Here is a 10,291-nt window from a genome sequence, read left to right as displayed (position 1 = left end):
CCTAGAAAGGCCAAAACCTAGGAAGAAACCTAGAGAGGAACCAGGCTATGAGGGGTGGCCAGTTCTCTTCTGGCTGTGCCGGGTGGAGATTATAACAGAACATGGCTAAGATGTTCAAATGTTCATAAATGACCAGCAGGGTCAAATAATAATAATCACAGTAGTTGTCGAGGGTGCAAGGGTTGGCTTTTCATAGCCGATCATTAAGAGTATCTCTACCGCTCCTGCTGTCTCTAGAGAGTTGAAAACAGCAGGTATGGGACAGGTAGCACGTCCGGTGAACAGGTCACCCCACCAGGGGTCTCTTCAGACACCAATACATACCCCACAATATATGCCACCAGGGGTCTCTTCAAAGTTCCCAAGTCCAAAACAAATTCACGGCAACATACAGTATTATACAGAGCCGTGAACGCATGGAACTCCCTTCCATCTCCTATTACTCAAGCAAACAGCAAAATTACTCTTAAAGAAATAAATTAAACTTCACATGAAACGGCTGAGATTGTGAGGGGACACAAATACACACACTCTTGCGCGTGCACACACACACACACACTCTCTAGCGCACATTGTTTTTAGTTGTATTGTTGTCATGTCTTGTGGACCTGTCCTTGTCTATCAGTGTTTTGTTACTTGTCATGTCTTGTGGACCTGTCCTTGTCTATCAGTGTTTTGTTACTTGTCATGTCTTGTGAACCTGTCCTTGTCTGTCAGTGTTTTGTTACTTGTCATGTCTTGTGAACCTGTCCTTGTCTGTCAGTGTTTTGTTACTTGTCATGTCTTGTGGATCTGTCCTTGTCTACCAGTGTATCAGTGTTTTGTTACTTGTCATGTCTTGTGGATCTGTCCTTGTCTACCAGTGTTTTGTTACTTGTCATGTCTTGTGGACCTGTCCTTGTCTATCAGTCTATCAGTGTTTTGTTACTTGTCATGTCTTGTGGACCTGTCCTTGTCTATCAGTGTTTTGTTACTTGTCATGTCTTGTGGACCTGTCCTTGTCTATCAGTCTATCAGTGTTTTGTTACTTGTCATGTCTTGTGGACCTGTCCTTGTCTGTCAGTGTTTTGTTACTTGTCATGTCTTGTGGACCTGTCCTTGTCTATCAGTGTTTTGTTACTTGTCATGTCTTGTGGACCTGTCCTTGTCTATCAGTGTTTTGTTACTTGTCATGTCTTGTGGACCTGTCCTTGTCTATCAGTGTTTTGTTACTTGTCATGTCTTGTGGACCGGTCCTTGTCTATCAGTGTTTTGTTACTTGTCATGTCTTGTGGACCTGTCCTTGTCTATCAGTGTTTTGTTCCTTGTCATGTCTTGTGGACCTGTCCTTGTCTATCAGTGTTATGTTACTTGTCATGTCTTGTGGACCTGTCCTTGTCTATCAGTGTTATGTTACTTGTCATGTCTTGTGGACCTGTCCTTGTCTATCAGTCTATCAGTGTTTTGTTACTTGTCATGTCTTGTGGACCTGTCCTTGTCTGTCAGTGTTTTGTTACTTGTCATGTCTTGTGGACCTGTCCTTGTCTGTCAGTGTTTTGTTACTTGTCATGTCTTGTGGACCTGTCCTTGTCTATCAGTGTTTTGTTACTTGTCATGTCTTGTGGACCTGTCCTTGTCTATCAGTGTTTTGTTACTTGTCATGTCTTGTGGACCTGTCCTTGTCTATCAGTGTTTTGTTACTTGTCATGTCTTGTGGACCTGTCCTTGTCTATCAGTCTACCAGTGTTTTGTTACTTGTCATGTCTTGTGGACCTGTCCTTGTCTACCAGTGTATCAGTGTTTTGTTACTTGTCATGTATTTTAGACCCCAGGAACAGTAGCAGCTGCTCATGGGGGTCCAAATAAATAATGCACAAAGTTAATTTTGATTCTGCGCTTTAAAATTAGCATAGGACAGGACTGGAGTGATTTTTATCAGGACAGTACAGGGAAGCTGTCAGGGTTATAGAACTGTTGTGTGATCAGGACAGTACGAGGAAGTTTTTTTAGGACAAGACAAGACAGATATTCATTTTCACTCCCGTGTCGTGTGAACCTCTATTCCTCAGTGCTGATTGTGTCACGTTCTGACCTTAGTTCCTATGTTATGTCTTTATTTTAGTTTGGTCAGGGCGTGAGTTGGGGTGGGCATTCTATGTTGTTTATCTATGTTTTGTTCTGTTGGTAGATTTCTATGTGTTTGGCCTAGTATGGTTCTCAATCAAAGGCAGGTGTCAGTCGTTGTCTCTGATTGGGAGCCATATTTAGGTAGCCTGTTTTTCATTGTGTGTTGTGGGTGATTGTTTCCTGTGTCTGTGTTTGTACCATACGGGACTGTTTTGATTTTCGTTTGTTCATTCACGTTGTTATTTTGTATTTTTGTAGTGTTCAGTTTTATATATTAAAATGGACACTTACCACGCTGCACATTGGTCCGATATCTCTTACTCCTCGTCAGAAGAAGAGGAAAGTCGTTACAGATTGGCTGGTGATCAAAATAGTGTTCTGAGTTATAGTCATGTGAAACACAAACGGAGAAGAACTACCTCTGAAACACAAACGGAAAATAACCACAGCTGAAACACAAATGGAGAATAACCATCGCTGAAACACAAACGGAAAATAACCATCGCTGAAACACAAACGGAAAATAACCACAGCTGAAACACAAACGGAAAATAACCATCGCTGAAACACAAACGGAAAATAACCACTGCTGAAACACAAATGGAAAAGAACCTGAAACACAAACGTAACGGAACCACCGCTGAAACACAAATGTAACGGAACCACCGCTGAATCACAAACGGAACAGAACCACCGCTGAAACACAAACGTAACAGAACCACCGCTGAATCACAAATGTAACGGAACCACCGCTGAATCACAAACGGAACGGAACCACCGCTGAAACACAAACGGAACGGAACCACCGCTGAAACACAAACGGAACGGAACCAACGCTGAAACACAAACGGAACAGAACCACCGTTAACTGTTAGGTGGTCCTTTGCATGGAGGGGATGTCAGTTTCCTTTAACAATCAGTCTTCCAGGTAAATGACACAGGAACCTTGGTATAAAACTCTTTATTAATAAAATGCATTTGCAGACAGAGATTCACATACAGAATTACCTCAGTAGTCTATAGTAAAGATCTGTGTGGCGAAACAGGAGACAACGCTCCTTATACTAGTTGGTGTGGACAACCTACCGTCAATCATACCTTAACATTGTTTGCATTGGATTAGATACAACGTATCTAAGATGAGAAAAACATGTCTAGACTGTTGGTTTCTCAATCTACTATCTCGTCCTTGAGGCTGGGTGACTATCAGCAGTTGCAGACAATTCTCAGCCTGAGAACTAAAGCAGTACATCTCCATTTACCCAGTACTTTTCCATCATTGTGCATTGCAAGCATACAAAGGTTATCACATATATACACAGTAATCATGGCATTGGTGTAGCCCCACACCTGACCCCCCAGGTCAATGCAACACAGTAAACATAGAAGAGGATTCATTCAGTTGTCTGCTGTGCTCTGTGTGTTAGTCAGTTCTGTCTGCACCCAGATCAGATCTGTCTCCACCCAGATCAGTTCTGTCTGCACCCAGATCAGTTCTGTCTCCACCCAGATCAGTTCTGTCTCCACCCAGATCAGTTCTGTCTCCACCCAGATCAGTTCAGTCTCCACCCAGATCAGTTCTGTCTCCACCCAGATCAGTTCTGTCTGCACCCAGATCAGTTCTGTCTCCACCCAGATCAGTTTTGTCTCCACCCAGATCAGTTCTGTCTCCACCCAGATCAGTTCAGTCTCCACCCAGATCAGTTCTGTCTCCACCCAGATCAGTTCCGTCTGCACCCAGATCAGTTCTGTCTGCACCCAGATCAGTTCCGTCTCCGCCCAGATCAGTTCCGTCTCCGCCCAGATCAGTTCCGTCTCCGCCCAGATCAGTTCCGTCTCCGCCCAGATCAGTTCCGTCTCCGCCCAGATCAGTTCCGTCTCCGCCCAGATCAGTTCCGTCTCCGCCCAGATCAGTTCCGTCTCCACCCAGATCAGTTCCGTCTCCACCCAGATCAGTTCCGTCTCCACCCAGATCAGTTCCGTCTCCACCCAGATCAGTTCCGTCTCCACCCAGATCAGTTATGTCTCCACCCAGATCAGTTCTGTCTCCGCCCAGATCAGTTCTGTCTCCGCCCAGATCAGTTCTGTCTCCGCCCAGATCAGTTCCGTCTCCGCCCAGATCAGTTCCGTCTCCGCCCAGATCAGTTCCGTCTCCACCCAGATCAGTTCCGTCTCCACCCAGATCATGCCAGTTCCTCCCGTGATCCCGTCTCTACAAAACATCTCAGAGGAAGAGTGCCTGTCTAGGATCAGCTCACGTACCTGTCCATTATGATCTAAAAGGCTGAACTGATCCTAAATCAGCGCTCCTACTCCGAGACACTACGAATACGGGCCCAGAGCTGCATACTCTTTAAGAGTTAATGAATGTGGCAGCATGGTTTATTCATTAGCAAGATAGTGAGATGCTGCTATGATTAATTGATTAAAGTCCTCTATGATGTTTTGTCCTGGCCAAGTATCGTTATCTGCTGGGTGTCTACTGATATAACAGTTCTGCTAGTGTGATCTGTAGGTGGCTCTGAGAGGGGCCTCAATAGACTCTACCGTTGTTACAGAAAAACACTGCTACTGGGAACCTCTGAGAGGGGCCTCAATAGACTATAGACCGTTGTAGAAGAAAAACACATGATATCTGGTCAAATTAAACCGTTTTGTCCTCTAGCTCTTCCCTGACCAACCCCGTACTGTGGAATGCAGCTCAGTGTGGTCGGAGTGTTAGCCTCTCCTATATGTCTGATGGATCAGCTTTGAATAGGCTTTGTTTGTGTCCAGGGTGATAAAAAATAGGGGGGTTGCCTTTAAGACCCAGCAGCTCCCTGGGCCTAGCAGTCCACCCTCCCAGCCTGCCTCCTGCAGAGAACAAGCGCAGTGCTCTACCTCTCCTCTCAGCTGATGCACTCACTGCACAGACAGCAGACCCAACCCCTTTGCCTGCAGTTTCTTTCTCTGTTCCGTTTTCCTTCTCTCCGTTCATCCTCCATCTCCTCCGGGGGGCCTGGCGTCTAATCTGAAGTCTTTCAGTCGGAGGCTGAGGCTGTTTCCTGTCAGTGCAGAGCGCCGTCTGTGAGCCCAGACAGCAAGCCAGGATATATCTCTCTCTCTACCTCTCTCTGACCAGACAGGGAGGAAACCAGCAGGACCAACAGGAAGTAAGGAAGTTGTTCCTGGGCTGTGTGGACTAGAGGGAAAGAGGGCTATAGAAGAGGGGTGATCTAGAGGATTATCGAGAGAGACTCTCTAGAAGCATCACTGAACCCCCCCCCCCCCCACCCCGGCAGTACCCCCCCCCCCCCCCCCCAACACCGACGACGTCACCTTCTGCTCCTCATTGTTATAAGAGCAGACAGGCCAGCGTGGAGGCTGGCAAAGACTGGAGAATCAGCATGTCGTCTCAGACTACTAGGAGGAACGTATACACCCGGGTGAGTGTCTGGTAGAGGGTTGTCTATGTAGAGGAGTGGGTTAGTGTCTGGTAGAGGGCTGTCTATGTAGAGGAGTGGGTTCGTGTCTGGTAGAGGGCTGTCTATGTAGAGGAGTGGGCTAGTGTCTGGTAGAGGAGTGGGCTAGTGTCTGGTAGAGGGTTGTCTATGTAGAGGAGTGGGTTCGTGTCTGGTAGAGGGTTGTCTATGTAGAGGAGTGGGCTAGTGTCTGGTAGAGGGTTGTCTATGTAGAGGAGTGGGCTAGTGTCTGGTAGAGGGCTGTCTATGTAGAGGAGTGGGTTCGTGTCTGGTAGAGGAGTGGGTTAGTGTCTGGTAGAGGAGTGGGTTAGTGTCTATGTAGAGGAGTGGGCTAGTGTCTATGTAGAGGAGTGGGTTAGTGTCTGGTAGAGGAGTGGGTTAGTGTCTGGTAGAGGAGTGGGTTAGTGTCTATGTAGAGGAGTGGGCTAGTGTCTGGTAGAGGAGTGGGTTAGTGTCTGGTAGAGGAGTGGGTTAATGTCTGGTAGAGGAGTGGGTTAGTGTCTGGTAGAGGAGTGGGTTAGTGTCTGGTAGAGGAGTGGGTTAGTGTCTGGTAGAGGAGTGGGTTAGTGTCTGGTAGAGGAGTGGGTTAGTGTCTGGTAGGGGGTTAGTGTCTGGTAGAGGAGTGGGTTAATGTCTGGTAGAGGAGTGGGTTAGTGTCTATGTAGAGGAGTGGGTTAGTGTCTGGTAGAGGAGTGGGTTAGTGTCTGGTAGGGGGTTGTGTCTGGTAGAGGAGTGGGTTAGTGTCTGGTAGTGGGTTAGTATCTGGTAGGGGAGTGGGTTAGTGTCTATGTAGAGGAGTGGGTTAGTGTCTGGTAGAGGAGTGGGTTAGTGTCTGGTAGAGGAGTGGGTTAGTGTCTGGTAGAGGAGTGGGTTAGTGTCTGGTAGGGGGTTAGTGTCTGGTAGAGGAGTGGGTTAGTGTCTGGTAGGGGGTTGTGTCTGGTAGAGGAGTGGGTTAGTGTCTGGTAGTGGGTTAGTATCTGGTAGGGGAGTGGGTTAGTGTCTGGTAGGGGGTTAGTGTCTGGTAGGGGGTTAGTGTCTGGTAGGGGGTTAGTGTCTGGTAGGGGGTTAGTGTCTGGTAGGGGGTTAGTATCTGGTAGGGGGTTGTGTCTGGTAGGGGGTTAGTGTCTGGTAGGGGGTTAGTGTCTGGTAGGGGGTTAGTGTCTGGTAGGGGGTTAGTGTCTGGTAGGGGGTTAGTGTCTGGTAGGGGGTTAGTGTCTGGTAGGGGGTTAGTGTCTGGTAGGGGGTTAGTGTCTGGTAGGGGGTTAGTGTCTGGTAGGGGGTTAGTATCTGGTAGGGGGTTAGTGTCTGGTAGGGGGTTAGTGTCTGGTAGGGGGTTAGTGTCTGGTAGGGGGTTAGTGTCTGGTAGGGGGTTAGTGTCTGGTAGGGGGTTAGTGTCTGGTAGGGGGTTAGTATCTGGTAGGGGGTTAGTGTCTGGTAGGGGGTTGTGTCTGGTAGGGGGTTAGTGTCTGGTAGGGGGTTAGTGTCTGGTAGGGGGTTAGTGTCTGGTAGGGGGTTAGTGTCTGGTAGGGGGTTAGTGTCTGGTAGGGGGTTAGTGTCTGGTAGGGGGTTAGTGTCTGGTAGGGGGTTAGTGTCTGGTAGGGGGTTAGTGTCTGGTAGGGGGTTAGTGTCTGGTAGGGGAGTGGGTTAGTGTTTGGTAGAGGAGTGGGTTAGTGTCTGGTAGAGGAGTGGGTTAGTGTCTGGTAGGGGGTTAGTGTCTGGTATAGGAGTGGGTTAGTGTCTGGTAGGGGGTTGTGTCTGGTAGAGGAGTGGGTTAGTGTCTGGTAGTGGGTTAGTATCTGGTAGGGGAGTGGGTTAGTGTCTATGTAGAGGAGTGGGTTAGTGTCTGGTAGAGGAGTGGGTTAGTGTCTGGTAGGGGGTTAGTATCTGGTAGAGGAGTGGGTTAGTGTCTGGTAGTGGGTTAGTGTCTGGTAGTGGGTTAGTATCTGGTAGGGGAGTGGGTTAGTGTCTATGTAGAGGAGTGGGTTAGTGTCTGGTAGGGGGTTAGTATCTGGTAGGGGGTTAGTATCTGGTAGGGGGTTAGTGTCTGGTAGGGGGTTAGTATCTGGTAGGGGGTTAGTGTCTGGTAGGGGGTTAGTGTCTGGTAGGGGGTTAGTGTCTGGTAGGGGGTTAGTATCTGGTAGGGGGTTAGTGTCTGGTAGGGGGTTAGTGTCTGGTAGGGGGTTAGTGTCTGGTAGGGGGTTAGTGTCTGGTAGGGGGTTAGTGTCTGGTAGGGGGTTAGTGTCTGGTAGGGGGTTAGTATCTGGTAGGGGGTTAGTGTCTGGTAGGGGGTTAGTGTCTGGTAGGGGGTTAGTGTCTGGTAGGGGGTTAGTGTCTGGTAGGGGGTTAGTGTCTGGTAGGGGGTTAGTATCTGGTAGGGGGTTAGTGTCTGGTAGGGGGTTAGTGTCTGGTAGGGGGTTAGTGTCTGGTAGGGGGTTAGTATCTGGTAGGGGGTTAGTGTCTGGTAGGGGGTTAGTGTCTGGTAGGGGGTTAGTGTCTGGTAGGGGGTTAGTGTCTGGTAGGGGGTTGGTGTCTGGTAGGGGGTTAGTGTCTGGTAGGGGGTTAGTGTCTGGTAGGGGGTTAGTGTCTGGTAGGGGGTTAGTGTCTGGTAGGGGGTTAGTGTCTGGTAGGGGGTTAGTGTCTGGTAGGGGGTTAGTGTCTGGTAGGGGGTTAGTGTCTGGTAGGGGGTTAGTGTCTGGTAGGGGGTTAGTGTCTGGTAGGGGGTTAGTGTCTGGTAGGGGGTTAGTGTCTGGTAGGGGGTTAGTGTCTGGTAGGGGGTTAGTGTCTGGTAGGGGGTTAGTATCTGGTAGGGGAGTGGGTTAGTGTCTATGTAGAGGAGTGGGTTAGTGTCTGGTAGAGGAGTGGGTTAGTGTCTGGTAGGGGGTTGTGTCTGGTAGAGGAGTGGGTTAGTGTCTGGTAGTGGGTTAGTATCTGGTAGGGGAGTGGGTTAGTGTCTATGTAGAGGAGTGGGTTAGTGTCTGGTAGGGGGTTAGTATCTGGTAGGGGGTTAGTGTCTGGTAGGGGGTTAGTGTCTGGTAGGGGGTTAGTGTCTGGTAGGGGGTTAGTGTCTGGTAGGGGGTTAGTGTCTGGTAGGGGGTTAGTGTCTGGTAGGGGGTTAGTATCTGGTAGGGGGTTAGTGTCTGGTAGGGGGTTAGTGTCTGGTAGGGGGTTAGTGTCTGGTAGGGGGTTAGTATCTGGTAGGGGGTTAGTGTCTGGTAGGGGGTTAGTGTCTGGTAGGGGGTTAGTGTCTGGTAGGGGGTTAGTGTCTGGTAGGGGGTTAGTGTCTGGTAGGGGGTTAGTGTCTGGTAGGGGGTTAGTGTCTGGTAGGGGGTTAGTGTCTGGTAGGGGGTTAGTGTCTGGTAGGGGGTTGTCTATGTAGAGGAGTGGGTTAGTGTCTGGTAGGGGGTTAGTGTCTGGTAGGGGGTTAGTGTCTGGTAGGGGGTTAGTGTCTGGTAGGGGGTTAGTGTCTGGTAGGGGGTTAGTGTCTGGTAGGGGGTTAGTGTCTGGTAGGGGGTTAGTGTCTGGTAGGGGGTTAGTGTCTGGTAGGGGGTTAGTGTCTGGTAGGGGGTTAGTGTCTGGTAGGGGGTTAGTGTCTGGTAGGGGGTTAGTGTCTGGTAGGGGGTTAGTGTCTGGTAGGGGGTTAGTGTCTGGTAGGGGGTTAGTGTCTGGTAGGGGGTTAGTGTCTGGTAGGGGGTTGTCTATGTAGAGGAGTGGGTTAGTGTCTGGTAGGGGGTTAGTGTCTGGTAGGGGGTTAGTGTCTGGTAGTGGGTTAGTGTCTGGTAGGGGGTTAGTGTCTGGTAGGGGGTTAGTGTCTGGTAGGGGGTTAGTGTCTGGTAGGGGGTTAGTGTCTGGTAGGGGGTTAGTGTCTGGTAGGGGGTTAGTGTCTGGTAGGGGGTTGTCTATACATCAGACCATTGGATGATCTGTCTAAGGTCAGCGTTGTTCCAGATGTGTACCTGTGTTCTGGTGAATAGGCGTGTTGACCGTTAGCCTACCTACTCTATGTACTGTTACCGGTGTTGTTTGTGTGCAAGTCTGGAAGAGAGGATGGTTAGACTAGGACTACGTGGTGTCTGTGTACAGTACTGTAACCTTCCCCCTGTCTGTGCTGTGGGGTCTGGGTTTTTCAAGAGGTCTGTGGTGTGTGTTGGGTTGAGGAGGGGTGGAGGGGTGGAGGGCCGGAGGGGTGTAGGGCCGGAGGGGTGGAGGGCCGGAGGGCCGGAGGGGAGGAGGGGTGGAGGGCCGGAGGGGTGGAGGGCCGGAGGGGGGGAGGGGTGTAGGGCCGGAGGGGTGGAGGGCCGGAGTGGAGAGGGGAGGAGGGGTGTAGGGCCGGAGGGGTGTAGGGCCGGAGGGGTGTAGGGCCGGAGGGGTGGAGGGCCGGAGGGGAGGAGGGGTGTAGGGCCGGAGGGGTGTAGGGCCGGAGGGGAGGAGGGGTGGAGGGGTGTATGAGGTATGTCTTAGCTAGGGTTTATGGTTGTTTAGTGTTGGGTGTAGTTACAGTTGAAGTCAGAAGTTTACATACACCTTAGACAAATACATTTAAACTCAGTTTTCCACAATTTCTGACATTTAATCCTTGTAAAAAAAAAACTGTTTTAGGTCAGTTAGGATCACCACTTTATTTTAAGAATGTGAAATGTCAGAATAGTAGTAGAGAGAATGATTTTGGCCCATTCCTCCTGACAGAGCTGGTGTAACTGAGTTAGGTTTGTAGGCCTCCTTGCTCG

The 10,291-nt window shown here is 49.6% G+C and overlaps 1 protein-coding gene across 1 annotated transcript in view; it reads left to right on the top strand.

Annotated features, from left to right (window-relative positions):
• The first annotated feature begins 5,402 nt into the window (after positions 1 to 5,402).
• LOC139563472 (dynactin subunit 1-like) overlaps positions 5,403 to 10,291 on the top strand; it is a 111,711-nt gene continuing 106,822 nt past the window's right edge. The window contains exon 1 of the mRNA XM_071382174.1: positions 5,403 to 5,531. Coding sequence (XP_071238275.1) covers positions 5,493 to 5,531 — 39 coding nt within the window. The 5' untranslated portion in view covers positions 5,403 to 5,492. The remainder of the gene's footprint in view (positions 5,532 to 10,291) is intronic.

The sequence above is a fragment of the Salvelinus alpinus genome, chromosome 34 (genome assembly GCF_045679555.1).
Source record: "Salvelinus alpinus chromosome 34, SLU_Salpinus.1, whole genome shotgun sequence".
Taxonomy (NCBI): Eukaryota; Metazoa; Chordata; class Actinopteri; order Salmoniformes; family Salmonidae; genus Salvelinus; species Salvelinus alpinus.
Note: the sequence above shows the minus strand (reverse complement) of the source record. Positions and strands in the feature narration are given on the sequence as shown.